This window comes from Oncorhynchus clarkii, chromosome 6 (assembly GCF_045791955.1).
Source record: "Oncorhynchus clarkii lewisi isolate Uvic-CL-2024 chromosome 6, UVic_Ocla_1.0, whole genome shotgun sequence".
Taxonomy (NCBI): domain Eukaryota; kingdom Metazoa; phylum Chordata; class Actinopteri; order Salmoniformes; family Salmonidae; genus Oncorhynchus; species Oncorhynchus clarkii.
Window position 1 is genome coordinate 84,012,651 of NC_092152.1, and position 21,147 is coordinate 84,033,797.

Sequence of the window (21,147 nt, forward strand, 5' to 3'; positions counted from 1 at the left end):
ACACAACAGGCCTATAAGTCAAGGGGTGTGAATACTTTGTGAAGGCCATGTATCTGCTCATTGATCATGGACTGTACACAACAGGCCTATAAGTCAAGGGGTGTGAATACTTTGTGAAGGCCATGTATCTGCTCATTGATCATGGACTGTACACAACATGCCTATAAGTCCAGAGCCACAGAATTGCATAGCTACTTTGCATCTTTACGTTCTTGATATCAAAAACCATTTGCTTTTAAATGACTAGAGCGAGCAGCAAAGACTTTAAGGATTCACATATTTTGGTTTATTGTTGACAAAGTAGATTTGACCACAAAACAACGTGCCAAATCTACTTCTCAATTCAGACAGAATCAAAAAGATGTGATTGGACTGTGGCTCTGGTGCCAAAACAACTGGTGTGCGTATGCATCAACCATCTCGCCCTCCCGGGTGCTTTTCCCAGCGATAATTAACAGCTCTGACAGTGAGAGAGGGGGAAGAGAGGGAGGAGAGCTGTGAATTAGAATTAACGCTGACTAAATAGCTGTCAATGTTTGATTACAGGCTGAATCAGAGGGAGAGGGGCTAATAGAGGTGGAAACACCCACGTTAGGCTGAATCAAACGCTCCTCTGTGCTGTGATGCTTGAGTGTGTGTGTGTGTGTGTGAGAGAGAGAGAGAGTCTGTCCATTTCATCCCTTTCTCAGTGATGAAGGCTACTTGGGAGATTCACACCTGTTGGCCACACTTGCCAAAATGGGTAAACTTTACCCGCAAAAGTCTCAAAGTTATTAATTGAGTTATTATTTACTGAATTGGATAGAATGATGAATTGTAGCCAATTTGTCAAACCTGCAACTCCCATACAAAGCTACCTGATCCATTGTCTTCCTAGGTGATGCTTTACAGAATGATAGTCTCATTTTAAATAGTTGTGGTCAGTTATAGAATATGAGTCTCATTTTAAATAGTTGTGGTCAGTTATAGAATATGAGAGTCTCATTTTAAATAGTTGTGGTCAGTTATAGAATATGAGAGTCATTTTAAATAGTTGTGGTCAGTTATAGAATATGAGTCTCATTTTAAATAGTTGTGGTCAGTTATAGAATATGAGAGTCATTTTAAATAGTTGTGGTCAGTTATAGAATATGAGAGTCTCATTTTAAATAGTTGTGGTCAGTTATAGAATATGAGAGTCTCATTTTAAATAGCTATGGTCAGTTATAGAATATGAGTCTCATTTTAAATAGTTGTGGTCAGTTATAGAATATGAGAGTCTCATTTTAAATAGTTGTGGTCAGTTCTAGAATATGAGAGTCTCATTTTAAATAGTTGTGGTCAGTTATAGAATATGAGAGTCATTTTAAATAGCTGTGGTTAGTTATAGAATATGAGAGTCATTTTAAATAGCTGTGGTCAGTTGGTTGGAGAGCTGAACGGCTGGCTGTTCACTCACCGCCACAGAGATCCTACCCAACACATGTTCTGGTATCCTTCTGTATACGTCCAGAGAGCCACCTGCACACACACACACACACACAGTTGAGTGTTGATGGACGCATGCTGACAGGTCGTCCTTCGAGGGAGACAATGTGTTATAACTGAGAAATCACTGTGTTAAATTCACGCACACACACTCCCACCCTTGTAGCTTTTAGCAAAGAAGCATGCTAGCCCCCAGCCACTGAAGATGACAGTCTTCCTCTAAGTAGAAGTGTAAATGGACACAGGGTGGTAAGAGGTTTGACATTCCAGCTTTCATAGAGTCTGGATAGGAGTGGAGTAAAGTCCTCTGCACTAACCCTAACCCCAGCACTAACCCTAACCCTAACCCCAGCACTAACCCTAACCCCAGCACTAACCCTAACCCCAGCACCAACACTAACCCTAAACCCCAGCACTAACCCTAACCCCAGCACTAACCCTAACTCCAGCACTAAACCTAACCCCAGCACTAACCCTAAACCCAGCACTAACCCTAACCCCCAGCACTAACCCTAACCCCAGCACTAACCCTAACCCCCAGCACTAACCCTAACCCCCAGCACTAACCCTAAACCCCAGCACTAACCCTAAACCCCAGCACTAACCCTAACCCCCAGCACTAACCCTAACCCCCAGCACTAACCCTAACCCCAGCACTAACCCTAAACCCCAGCACTAACCCTAACCCCAGCACTAACCCTAACCCCAGCACTAACCCTAACCCCCAGCACTAACCCTAACCCCAGCACTAACCCTAAACCCCAGCACTAACCCTAACCCCCAGCACTAACCCTAACCCCAGCACTAACCCTAACTCCAGCACAAAACCTAAACCCCAGCACTAACCCTAACCCCAACACTAACCCTAAACCCCAGCACTAACCCTAAACCCCCAGCACTAACCCTAAACCCCCAGCACTAACCCTAACCCCAGCACTAACCCTAACCCCAGCACTAACCCTAACCCCAGCACTAACCCTAAACCCCAGCACTAACCCTAACCCCAGCACTAACCCTAACCCCAGCACTAACCCTAACCCTAACCCCAGCACTAACCCTAACCCCAGCCTCAGCACTAACCCTAACCCCAGCCTCAGCACTAACCCCAGCACTAACCCTAACCCCAGCACTAACCCTAACCCCAGCACTAACCCTAACCCCAGCACTAACCTTAAACCCCAGCACTAACCCCAGCACTTACCCTAACCCCAGCACTAACCCTACACCCCAGCACTAACCCTAACCCCAGCACTAACCCTAAACCCCAGCACTAACCCCAGCACTAACCCTAACCCCAGCACTAACCCTAACCCCAGCACTAACCCTAACCCCAGCACTAACCCTAACCCCAGCACTAACCCCAGCACTAACCCAAACCCCAGCACTAACCCTAACCCCAGCCTCAGCACTAACCCTAACCCCAGCACTAACCCTAACCCCAGCACTAACCCTAAACCCCAGCACTAACCCTAACCCCAGCACTAACCCTAACCCCAGCACTAACCCTAACCCCAGCACTAACCCTAACCCCAGCACTAACCCTAACCCCAGCACTAACCCCAGCACAAACCCTAACCCCAGCACTAACCCTAACCCCAGCACCAACCCTAACCCCAGCACTAACCCTAAACCCCAGCACTAACCCTAACCCCAGCACTAACCCTAAACCTAACCCCAGCACCAACCCTAACCCCAGCACTAACCCTAACCCTAACCCCAGCACTAACCCTAACCCCAGCACTAACCCTAACCCCAGCACTAACCCTAAACCCCAGCACTAACCCTAAACCCCAGCACTAACCCTAAACCCTAAACCCCAGCACTAACCCTAATCCCAGCACTAACCCTAACCCCAGCACTAACCCTAAACCCAGCACTAACCCTAATCCCAGCACTAACCCTAACCCCAGCACTAACCCTAACCCCAGCACTAACCCTAACCCCAGCACTAACCCTAACCCCAGCACTAACCCTAACCCCAGCACTAACCCTAACCCCCAGCACTAACCCTAACCCCAGCACTAACCCTAACCCCAGCACTAACCCTAACCCCAGCACTAACCCTAAACCCTAAACCCCAGCACTAACCCTAATCCCAGCACTAACCCTAACCCCAGCACTAACCCTAACCCCAGCACTAACCCTAACCCCAGCACTAACCCTAACCCCCAGCACTAACCCTAACCCCCAGCACTAACCCTAACCCCAGCACTAACCCTAACCCCAGCACTAACCCTAACCCTAACCCCAGAACTAACCCTAACCCCAGCACCAACCCTAACCCCAGCACTAACCCTAACCCCAGCCTCAACACTAACCCCAGCCTCAGCACTAACCCTAACCCCAGCCTCAACGCTAACCCTAAACCCCAGCCCTAACCCTAACCTCAATGCAAACCCTAACCCCATCACTAACCCTAACCCCAGCCTAAACACTAACGCTAAACTCCAGCGCTAACCCTAACCCCAGCAATAATCCTAACGCCAGCACTAACCCTAACCCCAGCCTCAACGCAAACCCTAAACCCTAGCGCTAACCCTAAACCCAGCCTCAGCGCTAGCCTTAAACCCCAGCACTAACCCTAACCCCAGTCTCAGCGCTAACCCTAACCCCATTTTCAGCGCTAACCCTAACCTCAACGCAAACCCTAACCCCAGTCTCAACACTAGCCCTAAACCCTAGCACTAACCCTAAACCACAGCACTAACCCTAACCCCAGCACTAACCCCAGCCTCAGCACTAACCCTAAACCCCAGCACTAACCCTAACCCCAGCCTCAACACTAACCCTAACCCCGGCACTAACCATAACCCCGGCACTAACCATAAGCCCCAGCACTAACCCTAACCCCAGCACTAACCATAACCCCAGCCTCAGCACTAAACCTAACCCCAGCCTCAGCACTAACCCTAACCCCAGCCTCAGCACTAACCCTAACCCCAGCCTCAGCACTAACCCTAACCCCAGCCTCAGCACTAACCCTAACCCCAGCCTCAGCACTAACCCTAACCCCAGCCTCAGCACTAACCCTAACCCCAGCACTAACCCTAACCCCAGCACTAACCCTAACCCCAGCACTAAAGCTAACCCCAGCACTAACCCTAACCCCAGCACTAACCCTAACTCCAGCACTAACCCTAACCCCAGCACTAACCCTAACCCCAGCACTAACCCTAATCCCAGCCTCAGCACTAACCCTAATCCCAGCCTCAGCACTAACCCTAATCCCAGCCTCAGCACTAACCCCAGCACAAACCCCAGCCTCAGCACTAACCCTAACCCCAGCCTCAGCACTAACCCTAACCCCAGCACTAACCCCATCCTCAACACTAACCCTAACCCCAGCACTAACCCTAAACCTAGCACTAACCCTAACCCCATTACTAACACTAACACCAGCACTAACCCCATCCTCAGCACTAACCCCAACACCAGCACTAACCCCAGCCTCAGCACTAACCCCAGCACCAACACCAGCCTCCGGCGCCAACACCAGCCTCCGGCGCCAACACCAGCCTCCGGCGCCAACCCCAGCCTCCGGCGCCAACCCCAGCCTCCGGCGCCAACCCCAGCCTCCGGCGCCAACCCCAGCCTCCGGCGCCAACCCCAGCCTCCGGCGCCAACCCCAGCCTCCGACCCCAGCCTCAGCACCGACCCCAGCCTCAGCACCGACCCCAGCCTCAGCACCGACCCCAGCCTCAGCACCGACCCCAGCCTCAGCACCGACCCCAGCCTCAGCACCGACCCCAGCCTCAGCACCGACCCCAGCCTCAGCACCGACCCCAGCCTCAGCACCGACCCCAGCCTCAGCACCGACCCCAGCCTCAGCACCGACCCCAGCCCCAACACCAACCCCAGCTCCAACCCCAGCCTCAGCACCAACCCCAGCCTCAGCACCAACCCCAGCCTCAGCACCAACCCCAGCCTCAGCACCAACCCCAGCCTCAGCACCAACCCCAACCCCAGCCTCAGCACCAACCCCAACCCCAGCCTCAGCACCAACCCCAGCACCAACCCCAGCCTCAGCACCAACCCCAGCCTCAGCACCAACCTCAGCACCAACCCCAGCCTCAGCACCAACCCCAGCCTCAGCACCAACCCCAGCACCAACCCCAGCCTCAGCACCAACCCCAGCCTCAGCACCAACCCCAGCCTCAGCACCAACCCCAGCCTCAGCACCAACCCCAGCCTCAGCACCAACCCCAGCCACAGCACCAACCTCAGCACCAACCTCAGCACCAACCCCAGCCTCAGCACCAACCCCAGCCTCAGCACCAACCCCAGCCTCAGCACCAACCCCAGCCTCAGCACCAACCCCAGCCTCAGCACCAACCTCAGCACCAACCTCAGCACCAACCCCAGCCTCAACACCAACCCCAGCCTCAGCACCAACCCCAGCCTCAGCACCAACACCAACCCCAGCCTCAGCACCAACCCCAGCCTCAGCACCAACCCCAGCCTCAGCCTCAGCACCAACCCCAGCCTCAGCACCAACCCCAGCCTCAACCCCAACCCCAGCCTCAGCACCAACCCCAGCCTCAGCACCAACCCCAGCCTCAGCACCAACCCCAGCCTCAGCACCAACCCCAGCCTCAGCACCAACTCCAGCCTCAGCACCAACTCCAGCCTCAGCACCCACCCCAGCCTCAGCACCCACCCCAGCCTCAGCACCAACCCCAGCCTCAGCACCCACCCCAGCCTCAGCACCCACCCCAGCCTCAGCACCAACTCCAGCCTCAGCACCAACTCCAGCCTCAGCACCAACTCCAGCCTCAGCACCAACTCCAGCCTCAGCACCAGCACCAACCCCAGCCAACACCAACCCCAACACCAACACCAACCTCAACACTCACCGTCCATATACTCTGTGCATATGGAGATCCTGTTCTCCACAAAGAAGGCACTGTAGAAGGTTATGATGTAGGAGGAATCACACTGCAAAACAAAAAAAAAGACAATTAACACAGTTCATCCACTCATTAATTAACATTGATGCATGTTGCAGTATTTATTGTTGAACTGTTTAGTTAGCCCATTTCACAGTCTACCTCAGAAGAACAGGAGAGATCTGGGGTAAATTATTGAGAGGGCTTATCAGCAATCACGTGTTCCTGCCTCGTGCGTATTTCGCCAATCCCTGGCTTGTCACGCAGGAGGAGAGGAGACCCACTCAGAATAAAGGTGCTCCATGAACTAGTCTAATGTAACAGAGTAGACTAAACACTGCAGGTCTGATAAGAGAGGCTTCAGTTGGGGGAGAGATCTGACTACATGATTTGGGCCAGCTGGGGGAGAGATCTGACTACATGATTTGGGCCAGCTGGGGGAGAGATCTGACTACTTGATTTGGGCCAGTTGGGGGAGAGATCTGACGACATGATTTGGGCCAGTTGGGGGAGAGATCTGACTACATGATTTGGGCCAGCTGGGGGAGAGATCTGACGACATGATTTGGGCCAGTTGGGGGAGAGATCTGACTACATGATTTGGGACAGCTGGGGGAGAGATCTGACTACATGATTTGGGCCAGTTGGGGGAGAGATCTGACTACATTATTTGGGACAGCTGGGGGAGAGATCTGACTACATGATTTGGGCCAGTTGGGGGAGAGATCTGACTACATGATTTGGGCCAGCTGGGGGAGAGATCTGACTACATGATTTGGGCCAGTTGGGGGAGAGATCTGACTACATGATTTGGGCCAGTTGTGGGAGAGATCTGACTACATGATTTGGGCCAGTTGGGGGAGAGATTTGACCAGTTTGGGGCTCTAGAGAATAGAAGCTGACCTTGTAGAGGATCTCCAACTCGGACATGATCTGTTTCTGTAGCTCCACTGTGATATCCAGAGGAATGACCTGTAAAGTCCCAAGCACAGCCCAAATGAGAGACCAGAGTAACATACACAGGTTAATATGCAAAGCACGCACACACTGCTAAAGCCCTTTAAAAACACACACAGAAACATTTAAAACAATGTACATTATTATTACAATGGAACTATGGGTCAAAATACTGCTGGCACTGGTGGTGACACATGACCTAGAAACCTTGTAGAGAAACTCATGATTCTTTCATGCCAACCTATCTGGATAGTGTGGATACCACACGGTAAATGGGCACTACCAGGGGTGTGAATTCTGATCTGGCTGCGCTGAGCTTAGCTAATAGCTACAACAGTGGCACGCTAGCACTAGCAAAGATTAGCTAAACTTGCAGCTTATCATTGATTACAGGTTAGAGAGAGAGAAGGGAGTAGCTACATGTAAACATCATTGATTACAGGTTAGAGAGAGAGAACGAAGTAGCTACATGTAAACATCATTGATTACAGGTTAGAGAGAGAGAAGGGAGTAGATACATGTTAACATCATTGATTACAGGTTAGAGAGAGAGAGAAGGAAGTAGCTACATGTAAACATTATTGATTACAGGTTAGAGAGAGAGAAGGGAGTAGCTACATGTAAACATCATTGATTACAGGTTAGAGAGAGAGAAGGGAGTAGATACATGTTAACATCATTGATTACAGGTTAGAGAGAGAGAGAAGGAAGTAGCTACATGTTAACATCATTGATTACAGGTTAGAGAGAAGGGAGTAGATACATGTTAACATCATTGATTACAGGTTAGAGAGAGAGAGAGAAGGGAGTAGCTACATGTTACGAGGGTCAAGGAGGTACCCATTACATCTACCTTCCATTCCACTCCAATAGATTAGATTACTGGTAGAATTACAGAGCATGAGAACAAAGTGGATGAATGAACCAATGAGAGAGGGGGGGGGGGATCACAGAGGTTGAGAAGCATAGAAAATGAAAGAGGGAGGGGAAAAGGACAGAGGTAGAGAAGCATAGAAAATGAAAGAGGGAGGGAAAGGACAGAGGTTGAGAAGCATAGAAAATGAAAGAGGGAGGGGAAAAGGACAGAGGTAGAGAAGCATAGAAAATGAAAGAGGGAGGGGAAAAGGACAGAGGTTGAGAAGCATAGAAAATAAAAGAGGGAGGGGAAAAGGACAGAGGTAGAGAAGCATAGAAAATGAAAGAGGGAGGGGAAAAGGACAGAGGTAGAGAAGCATAGAAAATGAAAGAGGGAGGGGAAAAGGACAGAGGTAGAGAAGCATAGAAAATGAAAGAGGGAGGGGGAAAGGACAGAGGTTGAGAAGCATAGAAAATGAAAGAGGGAGGGGAAAAGGACAGAGGTAGAGAAGCATAGAAAATGAAAGAGGGAGGGGAAAAGGACAGAGGTAGAGAAGCATAGAAAATGAAAGAGGGAGGGGAAAAGGACAGAGGTAGAGAAGCATAGAAAATGAAAGAGGGAGGGGAAAAGGACAGAGGTAGAGAAGCATAGAAAATGAAAGAGGGAGGGGGAAAGGACAGAGGTAGAGAAGCATAGAAAATGAAAGAGGGAGGGGAAAGGACAGAGGTAGAGAAGCATAGAAAATGAAAGAGGGAGGGGAAAAGGACAGAGGTTGAGAAGCATAGAAAATGAAAGAGGGAGGGGAAAGGACAGAGGTAGAGAAGCATAGAAAATGAAAGAGGGAGGGGGAAAGGACAGAGGTAGAGAAGCATAGAAAATGAAAGAGGGAGGGGGAAAGGACAGAGGTAGAGAAGCATAGAAAATGAAAGAGGGAGGGGGAAAGGACAGAGGTTGAGAAGCATAGAAAATGAAAGAGGGAGGGGGAAAGGACAGAGGTTGAGAAGCATAGAAAATGAAAGAGGGAGGGGGAAAGGACAGAGGTTGAGAAGCATAGAAAATGAAAGAGGGAGGGGAAAGGACAGAGGTTGAGAAGCATAGAAAATGAAAGAGGGAGGGGGAAAGGACAGAGGTTGAGAAGCATAGAAAATGAAAGAGGGAGGGGGAAAGGACAGAGGTAGAGAAGCATAGAAAATGAAAGAGGGAGGGGAAAAGGACAGAGGTTGAGAAGCATAGAAAATGAAAGAGGGAGGGGAAAGGACAGAGGTAGAGAAGCATAGAAAATGAAAGAGGGAGGGGAAAGGACAGAGGTAGAGAAGCATAGAAAATGAAAGAGGGAGGGGAAAAGGACAGAGGTTGAGAAGCATAGAAAATGAAAGAGGGAGGGGAAAAGGACAGAGGTTGAGAAGCATAGAAAATGAAAGAGGGAGGGGGAAGGACAGAGGTAGAGAAGCATAGAAAATTAAAGAGGGAGGGGAAAAGGACAGAGGTTGAGAAGCATAGAAAATGAAAGAGGGAGGGGAAAAGGACAGAGGTTGAGAAGCATAGAAAATGAAAGAGGGAGGGGAAAAGGACAGAGGTTGAGAAGCATAGAAAATGAAAGAGGGAGGGGAAAAGGACAGAGGTAGAGAAGCATAGAAAATGAAAGAGGGAGGGGAAAGGACAGAGGTAGAGAAGCATAGAAAATGAAAGAGGGAGGGGGAAGGACAGAGGTAGAGAAGCATAGAAAATGAAAGAGGGAGGGGAAAGGACAGAGGTAGAGAAGCATAGAAAATGAAAGAGGAAGGGGGAAAGGACAGAGGTAGAGAAGCATAGAAAATGAAAGAGGGAGGGGGAAAGGACAGAGGTAGAGAAGCATAGAAAATGAAAGAGGGAGGGGGAAAGGACAGAGGTAGAGAAGCATAGAAAATGAAAGAGGGAGGGGGAAAGGACAGAGGTAGAGAAGCATAGAAAATGAAAGAGGGAGGGGGAAAGGACAGAGGTAGAGAAGCATAGAAAATGAAAGAGGGAGGGGGAAAGGACAGAGGTAGAGAAGCATAGAAAATGAAAGAGGGAGGGGGAAAGGACAGAGGTAGAGAAGCATAGAAAATGAAAGAGGGAGGGGAAAGGACAGAGGTAGAGATACAGAAGAAGAAGAAGTGTTGTTGAACGTGATTTGGTAAAAGGAGAGGTGCCCAGGAAAAGGCTACAGCAGTACAGCTGTTGATCTCACCTTCACCGCCAACACTCTGTTGCCGAGAAGATGGTACGCTCTGTGGGAGAGAACGAGAGGACACATTAACATAGCCCAACGAAGAGTAAGCCAGAGCTTCAGAAAAGTCCCTACTAAACTATTTCACACATTAAAACAGCCCTGTTTTACTGTTCATTCATCCGGGCCTCTAAAGTCATCATGTGAATGAAAATATGTTGAGTGGAAAAGGACTTGGGAGAACATCACTACATTCAGAATGGACATACAGTATTTTATTTATCTATTTTATTTTACCTTTATTTAACCAGGCAAGTCAGTTAAGAACACATTCTTATTTTCAATGACGGCCTAGGAACAGTGGGTTAACTGCCTGTTCAGGGGCAGAACGACAGATTTGTACCTGGTCAGCTCGGGGGTTTGATCTTGCAACCTTCCGGTTACTAGTCCAACGCTCTGACCACTAGGCTCCCCTGCCGCCCCCAGTAGAGGTCCAGACTAAACATGCTTATTCAAATCAGCCAAAATTTTCCTAGTTGGTGAGTTATAACATGACGAAAGGGGTGTCGTCCTAAAGGAAACCGTAGAAACCAAATGAGCATGACAACATGTCTCTTAGTCTAACAGCATTTCCATCATTAAAAAAGGTCAGAGGTCAAAACAATAGCCTTCATGACACATGTCCATTGAGCCCAGTCAGTCCTGTATCGTCACAGTTCTCCAGACAGGTTTCAGGTGGCAGGTAAACCAAACAGCCGAGGAGCGCCGGCTGGCCTAGACGACCTTGATGATTTAATTATGAAACTCCTTAATGCCCACCGGCGGGTTTAGTTACCGGCCAAGAGGGTCGGTTTACCAAAAGCCCCAATGTCTCAACATCCAATCCTCTTGTCCCCGTAGAACAGCTGCCGGGGGTGAGGGCCACAGGGAGGGCGTACGTCACCAGCCCAGTTCACCAGTTTGTTTACGACAGCCAGGTATACTGGATACCTCCCGAGGTTTCACCTGTCAACAGGGTAGGCCGGCGTGTATGAGCTCAGACCAGGGTGTGTGATTAATGCGTGGTAGATAGGAGGATCGTGTTGCACTTCTAAACTGGTCCTTTAATTAATAACACCTCTTAGTGTCTGGTCTGGGTCGTCTGACCCTCCAGTCAGGACAAACAGACCATCCCTCGTAGGCCGGGCGCTGGACACATCGACATACTGTTTCTACTTAGATACTTCATGACAATGGAGTTTTTAAACTGGTTTTAGCTTTACATGTAACAACTTTGTATCATAAGGTTTACTATAAGCATTTATGTCAGGTACTGGGGTCCTAATTACAGCTGAGTCTTAAATGCATGAAGGCATGATAATGCATCGAACACAGGTCCTTCGTATGAACGGCTACCACTCCTCACACCCGTGGATGTTATCTAGTGAACTCTCCTTTAGGTCTGTAAAAGGCCTCAGTGTATTTGAGGCGTACTTTCACCTTTTCGTTTTGATGCGTTACTCCTCCTTTAAGCTACAATCAATATCAATTAAACACGACTACTGGTCCTTAATTAAGACAAGAGGAAGACGTTAATTGAGACCGGAGCGGAGAGCCAGAGATGTTAAGTAGTGATTGGACTGATTCTGTGTGTAGCCAACGAACAGAGCAAATGATCAGTATTTTATCATGCTGAACATGTTCAGGTGCACAGAAAAAAAAACCTGCTGACTCACTCAGGAAGATTGTTTCTTTACGATGACGTGTTTTGGAGGATAACCTCTTTTCTCACATCTGCACCACTCTGTCACTAATGAACCGGGGAAACTAGGGGACAATACTAATGAACCGGGGAACTAGGGGACAATACTAATGAACCGGGGAAACTAGGGGACAAGCAGATGAACCGGGGAAACTAGGGGACAATACTAATGAACCGGGGAAACTAGGGGACAATACTAATGAACCGGGGAAACTAGGGGACAATACTAATGAACCGGGGAAACTAGGGGACAATACTAATGAACCGGGGAAACTAGGGGACAATACTAATGAACCGGGGAAACTAGGGGACAATACTAATGCACCGGGGAAACTAGGGGACAATACTAATGAACCGGGGAAACTAGGGGACAATACTAATGAACCGGGGAAACTAGGGGACAATACTAATGAACCGGGGAAACTAGGGGACAAGCAGATGAACCATAACAACAGTCGTTGTGAAGATACAAGATCACATTTAAATCTAACAGGTGAGCTAACAGACCCCTCAGGATGAGTGTGTCACTTATACCAGGCATTTTAGTAGCCTGATGTTCTTCCTCTACTCCCCAACAGAGTGATGACACGACGACAGTACAACCTCACTGTTAGAGCGGGTGAGTAGTCTAACTCCGGTCTCTATCCTCCATGCAGCCTGTAATGTAATGGGCCCAGTAGATCCACTGTCCTTGACCCCCCCCCTCAGGGCCAACCCTCCACCGGTGAGTTACAGTGACAGGCCTGGTGACTAGAGGACCTGGGAGCAAGGTTACCCAGCTGCCCGTCCCCACCCCCTCTTCCCCCCCGTCCTGACCCCAGTAAACGTGCCCCATTGCCTGGATCTTATTTACACTCCAGCCCCTGGTGTAATAAAAGCTCCACCATGCAGTATTCATGGGCCTGGCTGGCTCTCTCTAAAGCGGCCCCCGGGCGGGCGGTCAGGGCCGGAACGGTTGGTTTACAGTGCCACAGGGGTGGCAGGCAAGGCGACCTCTCTTCTAGCCAGACACCCTCACCTGAGACGGCCCGACCAGAACGACTGCCAAACAGAGAGCGACCTACCTAAGTTAAGAGAGTACATTTCTCTACAGATGAAGAGGCTAGCCGGTACGACCGCACCACTACAAACTCACAAAGATGAGGACATTACACAGACCCACAACTATGAATATAAACATAGGTTATCAGTGGTGTCAGTTTCCCAGTCACCCGAGACCACTAAAACCAGAGACAGAGGTGACGGAGGGAAGGAAGGAAAAGCAGAGACAGAGGTGACGGAGGGAAGGAAAAGCAGAGACAGAGGAGACGGAGGGAAGGAAGGAAAAGCAGAGAGAGAGGTGACGAAGGGAAGGAAGGAAAAGCAGAGAGAGAGGTGACGAAGGGAAGGAAAAGCAGAGACAGAGGTGACGGAGGGAAGGAAGGAAAAGCAGAGAGAGAGGTGACGAAGGGAAGGAAAAGCAGAGACAGAGGTGACGGAGGGAAGGAAGGAAAAGCAGAGACAGAGGTGACGGAGGGAAGGAAGGAAAAGCAAAGACAGAGGTGACGGAGGGAGGGAAAAGCAGAGAGAGAGGTGACGAAGGGAAGGAAAAGCAGAGACAGGTGACGGAGGGAAGGAAGGAAAAGCAGAGACAGAGGTGACGGAGGGAAGGAAGGAAAAGCAAAGACAGAGGTGACGGAGGGAGGGAAGGAAAAGCAGAGACAGTGGTGACAGAGGGAAGGAAAAGCAGAGACAGAGGTGACGGAGGGAAGGAAGGAAAAGCAGAGACAGAGGTGACGGAGGGAAGGAAGGAAAAGCAAAGACAGAGGTGAAGGAGGGAGGGAAGGAAAAGCAGAGAGAGAGGTGACAGAGGGAAGGAAAAGCAGAGACAGAGGTGACGGAGGGAGGGAAGGAAAAGCAGAGACAGAGGTGACAGAGGGAAGGAAAAGCAGAGACAGAGGAGACGGAGGGAAGGAAGGAAAAGCAGAGAGAGAGGTGACAGAGGGAAGGAAAAGCAGAGACAGAGGTGACAGAGGGAAGGAAAAGCAGAGACAGAGGTGACGGAGGGAGGGAAGGAAAAGCAGAGACAGAGGTGACGAAGGGAAGGAAGGAAAAGCAGAGAGAGAGGTGACGAAGGGAAGGCAAAGCAGAGACAGAGGAGACAGAGGGAAGGAAAAGTGACTGGAGAGAAAGGAGAGAAAGGAAACAGAGGTTTAAATAAAGAGCTTAAATAAACCTTAACGTGTTCAGGTGCTAAACAGACCAGGCACTTCAACCCTACTTTATGGCCTGCAGCTTAAGACACAGTAACCAACTAACAAATGAACAGGCAGAAATGTCCCTGCTCCCCACATCTAAATCAATGGGAGAGATCAATAAGAAAACAACTAGGCTGGGGGACTTTGGGAAGGGCCACGCCGGTGTCTAAGTGGATGTAACTGCATGTAAATGTGCTTGTTCTAATTGCGCAGGTCCATCAGGCACGGAATGGCCACCTGTCCCTACACTAGTTATTTATAACCTCGTAGGACAGGCTGAACCTCAGAGAGGGAGCGTAGAAAGTAATGCAACAACAAGAGACAACATTGATGGATCACCGGGTCAGAGACACAGAGGAGAGCCAAGGTGTCAGCAACATCCAATTGAGTGTAAATGGCCGTGGGTCATAAACAGGGTTAAGGGTTAAAAGGTGGAGAGCCTTAAGTGGATCTATTCACACTAGATAAGCTTAATATAAACCAGGCCAATAGGGAGACGGAGGAGAGGTAATGACCTTCTTCAGAGGAGACCATGATCACATTACAACATTTACTTTCAAATGAGGAGACTGGGTGGGGCCTTTTATTTATTTCTCCCTTATTTTACCAGCTAAGTTGACTGAGAACACATTCTCATTTACAGCAATGACCTGAGGAATAGTTACAGGGGAGAGGAGGGGGGATGAATGAGCCAATTGGAAGCTGGGGATGATTCGGTGGACAATTTAGCCTCCACAGTCTGGAGGCAGTAAGTATGTATAAGGCTGTGTGTGTGTGTGTGTGTGTGTGTGTGTGTGTGTGTGTGTGTGTGTGTGTGTGTGTGTGTGTGTGTATAATATGTATGTCATTGGGTTATCAACACTTCATACTCTGACATATAATAGCAGCAGTACAAAACACAAAGCCCAACAGAGAAGCCCACCAAATTATTTTTAAAGAAAGCAATTTACAGTAATACTCCAGGTGCCTGACTCTGTGGGGGAAAAAGCCTCTGTGCATGTTTGACGGTCAAAGTGGTTTGTGTTTTACATGAACCAAAAGTGTTTAGGGTAGAGGTGACATAGGACACAACAGATATTACAGGCCCTATTTCCCCTTAGGGCAGCGCCCTGTGTTCCTACAGATATCCACACACGCTGGGTCCCCTTGCTGTCCCCAGTCTGGGAGCAGGAACAACTAGGTTCTCTCTCCATCTGCTGTGTACAACACATTAACATTTGAAGGCACTGGTCTGGGATTCACATGCAGAACAGACAGACAGACAGACAGATGAACAGACAGACAGATCGACAGACAGACGGCCAGACAGACGGCCAGACAGACAGACGGCCAGACAGACAGACGGACAGACAGCCAGACAGACAGACAGACGGACAGACAGATGGCCAGACAGACAGACGGCCGGACAGACAGACAGACAGACAGACGGCCAGACAGACAGACGGCCAGACAGACAGACGGCCAGACAGACAGACAGACGGCCAGACAGACAGACGGCCAGATGGACAGACAGAGGAGATGCAGGATCAACAGACAGACAGACAGACAGACAGACAGACAGACGGCCAGACAGACAGACGGCCAGACAGACGGCCAGACAGACAGACAGATGGCCAGACAGACAGACAGATGGCCAGACAGACAGACAGACGGCCAGACAGACAGACAGACGGCCAGACAGACAGACAGACGGCCAGACAGACGGCCAGACAGACAGACAGACGGCCAGACAGACAGACAGACGGCCAGAGGAGATGCAGGATCAACAGACAGACAGATGGACAGACAGAGGAGATGCGGGATTAACAGACACAGTGTGAATGGAAGAAAACAAACACACTGACAGACAAGACAATGAAACCTCAGCATCTACAGATGTAGGATTTTCATTTGATCAGCCTGTTGCAGGACAAATTTCCTGCAGTGCAGCATATTTAAAAACTTGTATTGTATTTTGAGGTTTAAAAAGGCTTCTGAAGTTTGTAATTTTCACTTCGAAATTTCAGACTTGATTTTTTTCCTTTACGAAAAAAATGTATCAACCCCCTAGAACAATGTTGATACATCATCATCTACATAATAGTTCATATTTGCTGTTGCTGATTATTTTCCTGCTGTAGCAAACTGGCTCAAATTAAGATCCTTCATCTGTAGCAGTCAGTAAGTCTGGTCGTGCACCAAAACACAATGTCTGACTGACAGACAGGTTACTAAACCCTAAACCCTGTGAGAAGAAGAGAGACACCAAGCCTGTACGTGTGTGTGTGTGTGTGTGTGTGTGTGTGTGTCTTGGTCAGTGGTGATAATGTGACAATGACACCAGAGGGCAGAGAGAGATGCCAGAGTGATTCCTATAGGCTCGCCATCCACTCCCCAGGCTCCACCTGGAGGTCCTCTGATCTCCCCACTGAACCTCATTAAGCAGCTGATTGGATAAGCTCAGCCACACTGTCCTTGTCTTTCAAGAAACAACAGGAGGACAACAGGATCCTGAACAACAACTAGACAAGTCAGGAACTAAGCCTACTGTACTTCAGCCAATCAAGTGATTTAGATGCCAAGTAATACCCTGGAGGTCAGGTGTAAAATGTAGTCTAGTGTTTGAGGTGATCATTACAGTGTGGGTTAAAGTTGGCAGACAACGTGTAACTGTTGCTGAGGATGTGTCAGTGTTACGGATACAGGTATCCTGTGTCTGTGTGTATCCTGTGTGTTTCTTTTCTCTCCTTCTCCCCTCACAGGTGAAAATCATCACTCCCCAATCAGTCAACAATCAACCCATCAATCAGAAGACACACCTCCTCCTGTTTCCTACCCTATCACAGTTCCTTCCCCATGGTTTAAAAACCCCATCATTTGTTTGTTCAGGAGCTCAATCTTTGTAATGGCATGTTGGTAGATAGCTGTTCTTGGTAGATTTCAGGAGAGCTCAATCTTTGTAATGCCATGTTGATAGATAGCTGTTCTTTGTAGATTTCAGGAGAGCTTAATCTTTGTAATGCCATGTTGGTAGATAGCTGTTCTTTGTAGATGTCAGGAGAGCTAAAATCTTTGTAATGACATGTTGGTAGATCTCTGCTCTTGATAGATTTCAGTAGCTCAATCTTTGTAAATGCCATGTATGTAGATCTCGCTCTTTGTGTAATAATTAACCTCTTCTTTTGTTTGAGCACCTCCAAATCACTTTGTCATCTCCTGTGAGTATTGTTTTTGTTTATGGTGTTTGCTGGTGGGAAAAGGGGAAACCAAGACAAGTCGCCCATGGGCATACACTACCCGTAGGTAAACTTTGTTAAAAACACTAGTTAGAACTGGGTGGACCACCCACTGTATTTTTGGTTAGTTAGTTAGCTGTTGTTGAAATAGGCTAGTCTAGCTTAGGGGTGTTTTTGCATATTGTTTCTTTCCTTGGGTCCAGCTCAGCCCCTTTTCCTGCTCCCCCCCCATTACCGTGTGTTTATAATAAACCCTGAGTTTGACGGTATTATTTCGGTTGTCGTGGTTATTTCGTTCACTTTTACTTTGTCACTATTATAATTTACATGAGTTATGTTACGGGTCTCACTACCATTCCCCCCTAGACTGTCGGGCCAAAAGAGATTCGTAACAGTCAGCCTTCGACCAGGTTCATCTGTGGCTGAGCTACCGTACATCACTGTTTGGTGTAAGGCTACTGCATATATTAGACATGCACAGCCTGATAGGAACCAACTCCATCTATGTAAACAGTCAGGTTTAATGTACAGCCTGACTACTTCCGGCGCCTACTTCCGTTTGCCGACAGAGATGGCCGCCTCGCTTCGCGTTCCTAGGAAACTATGCAGTTTTTTGTTTTTTTACGTGTTATTTCTTACATTAGTACCCCAGGTCATCTTAGGTTTCATCACATACAGTCGAGAAGAACTACTGAATATAAGATCAGCGTCAACTCACCATCAGTACGACCAAGAATACGCTTTTCGCGACGCGGATCCTGTGCTCTGCCTTACAAACAGGACAACGGAGTGGATCCCATGCAGCGACCCAAAAAAACGACTCCGAAAAAGAGGGAAACGAGGCGGTCTTCTGGTCAGACTCCGGAGACGGGCACACCGTGCACCATTCCCTAGCATTCTTCTTGCCAATGTCCAGTCTCTTGACAACAAGGTTGATGAAATCCGAGCAAGGGTAGCATTCCAGAGGGACATCAGAGACTGTAACGTTCTTTGCTTCACGGAAACGTGGCTTACTGGAGAGACGCTATCCGAAGCGGTGCAGCCAACAGGTTTCTCCACGCATCGCGCAGACAGGAAAAAACATCTTTCTGGTAAAAAGAGGGGCGGGGGCGTATGCCTTATGACTAACGTGACATGGTGTGATGAAAGAAACATACAGGAACTCAAATCCTTCTGTTCACCTGATTTAGAATTCCTCACAATCAAATGTAGACCGCATTATCTACCAAGATAATTCTCTTCGATTATAATCACAGCCGTATATATCCCCCCCCAAGCAGACACATCGTTGGCTCTGAATGAACTTTATTTGACTCTTTGCAAACTGGAAACCATTTATCCGGAGGCTGCATTCATTGTAGCTGGGGATTTTAACAAGGCTAATCTGAAAACAAGACTCCCCAAATTTTATCAGCATATCGATTGCGCAACCAGGGGTGGAAAGACCTTGGATCATTGTTACTCTAACTTCCGCGACGCATATAAGGCCCTGCCCCGCCCCCCTTTCGGAAAAGCTGACCACGACTCCATTCTGTTGATCCCTGCCTACAGACAGAAACTAAAACAAGAGGCTCCCACGCTGAGGTCTGTCCAACGCTGGTCCGACCAAGCTGACTCCACACTCCAAGACTGCTTCCATCACGTGGACTGGGACATGTTTCGTATTGCGTCAGACAACAACATTGACGAATACGCTGATTCGGTGTGCGAGTTCAATAGAACGTGCGTTGAAGATGTCGTTCCCATAGCAACGATTAAAACATTCCCTAACCAGAAACCGTGGATTGATGGCAGCATTCGTGTGAAACTGAAAGCGCGAACCACTGCTTTTAATCAGGGCAAGGTGTCTGGTAACATGACCGAATACAAACAGTGCAGCTATTCCCTCCGCAAGGCTATCAAACAAGCTAAGCGTCAGTACAGAGACAAAGTAGAATCTCAATTCAACGGCTCAGACACAAGAGGCATGTGGCAGGGTCTACAGTCAATCACGGACTACAGGAAGAAATCCAGCCCAGTCACGGACCAGGATGTCCTGCTCCCAGGCAGACTAAATAACTTTTTTGCCCGCTTTGAGGACAATACAGTGCCACTGACACGGCCTGCAACGGAAACTTGCGGTCTCTCCTTCACTGCAGCCGAGGTGAGTAAGACATTTAAACGTGTTAACCCTCGCAAGGCTGCAGGCCCAGACGGCATCCCCAGCCGCGCCCTCAGAGCATGCGCAGACCAGCTGGCCGGTGTGTTTACGGACATATTCAATCAATCCCTATACCAGTCTGCTGTTCCCACATGCTTCAAGAGGGCCACCATTGTTCCTGTTCCCAAGAAAGCTAAGGTAACTGAGCTAAACGACTACCGCCCCGTAGCACTCACTTCCGTCATCATGAAGTGCTTTGAGAGACTAGTCAAGGACCATATCACCTCCACCCTACCTGACACCCTAGACCCACTCCAATTTGCTTACCGCCCAAATAGGTCCACAGACGATGCAATCTCAACCACACTGCACACTGCCCTAACCCATCTGGACAAGAGGAATACCTATGTGAGAATGCTGTTCATTGACTACAGCTCGGCATTCAACACCATAGTACCCTCCAAGCTCGTCATCAAGCTCGAGACCCTGGGTCTCGACCCCGCCCTGTGCAACTGGGTACTGGACTTCCTGACGGGCCGCCCCCAGGTGGTGAGGGTAGGCAACAACATCTCCTCCCCGCTGATCCTCAACACTGGGGCCCCACAAGGGTGCGTTCTGAGCCCTCTCCTGTACTCCCTGTTCACCCACGACTGCGTGGCCACGCACGCCTCCAACTCAATCATCAAGTTTGCGGACGACACAACAGTGGTAGGCTTGATTACCAACAACGACGAGACGGCCTACAGGGAGGAGGTGAGGGCCCTCGGAGTGTGGTGTCAGGAAAATAACCTCACACTCAACGTCAACAAAACTAAGGAGATGATTGTGGACTTCAGGAAACAGCAGAGGGAACACCCCCCTATCCACATCGATGGAACAGTAGTGGAGAGGGTAGCAAGTTTTAAGTTCCTCGGCATACACATCACAGACAAACTGAATTGGTCCACTCACACAGACAGCATCGTGAAGAAGGCGCAGCAGCGCCTCTTCAACCTCAGGAGGCTGAAGAAATTCGGCTTGTCACCAAAAGCACTCACAAACTTCTACAGATGCACAATCGAGAGCATCCTGGCGGGCTGTATCACCGCCTGGTACGGCAACTGCTCCGCCCTCAACCGTAAGGCTCTCCAGAGGGTAGTGAGGTCTGCACAACGCATCACCGGGGGCAAACTACCTGCCCTCCAGGACACCTACACCACCCGATGTCACAGGAAGGCCATAAAGATCATCAAGGACATCAACCACCCGAGCCACTGCCTGTTCACCCCGCTATCATCCAGAAGGCGAGGTCAGTACAGGTGCATCAAAGCTGGGACCGAGAGACTGAAAAACAGCTTCTATCTCAAGGCTATCAGACTGTTAAACAGCCACCACTAACATTGAGTGGCTGCTGCCAACACACTGACACTGACTCAACTCCAGCCACTTTAACAATGGGAATTGATGGGAAATGATGTAAA

The 21,147-nt window shown here is 49.1% G+C and overlaps 1 protein-coding gene across 2 annotated transcripts in view; it reads right to left on the reverse strand.

The window, feature by feature from the left end:
- LOC139411736 (dual specificity mitogen-activated protein kinase kinase 5-like) overlaps window positions 1-21,147 on the reverse strand; it is a 122,884-nt gene that overhangs the window by 66,412 nt on the left and 35,325 nt on the right. For both annotated transcript variants that reach the window (XM_071158421.1, XM_071158420.1), the window contains exons 9-12: window positions 10,376-10,415; window positions 7,257-7,325; window positions 6,321-6,402; window positions 1,439-1,500 (exon numbers count right to left, since the gene is read on the reverse strand). In XM_071158421.1, the coding sequence (XP_071014522.1) occupies window positions 1,439-1,500; window positions 6,321-6,402; window positions 7,257-7,325; window positions 10,376-10,415 (253 nt within the window). The remainder of the gene's footprint in view (window positions 1-1,438; window positions 1,501-6,320; window positions 6,403-7,256; window positions 7,326-10,375; window positions 10,416-21,147) is intronic.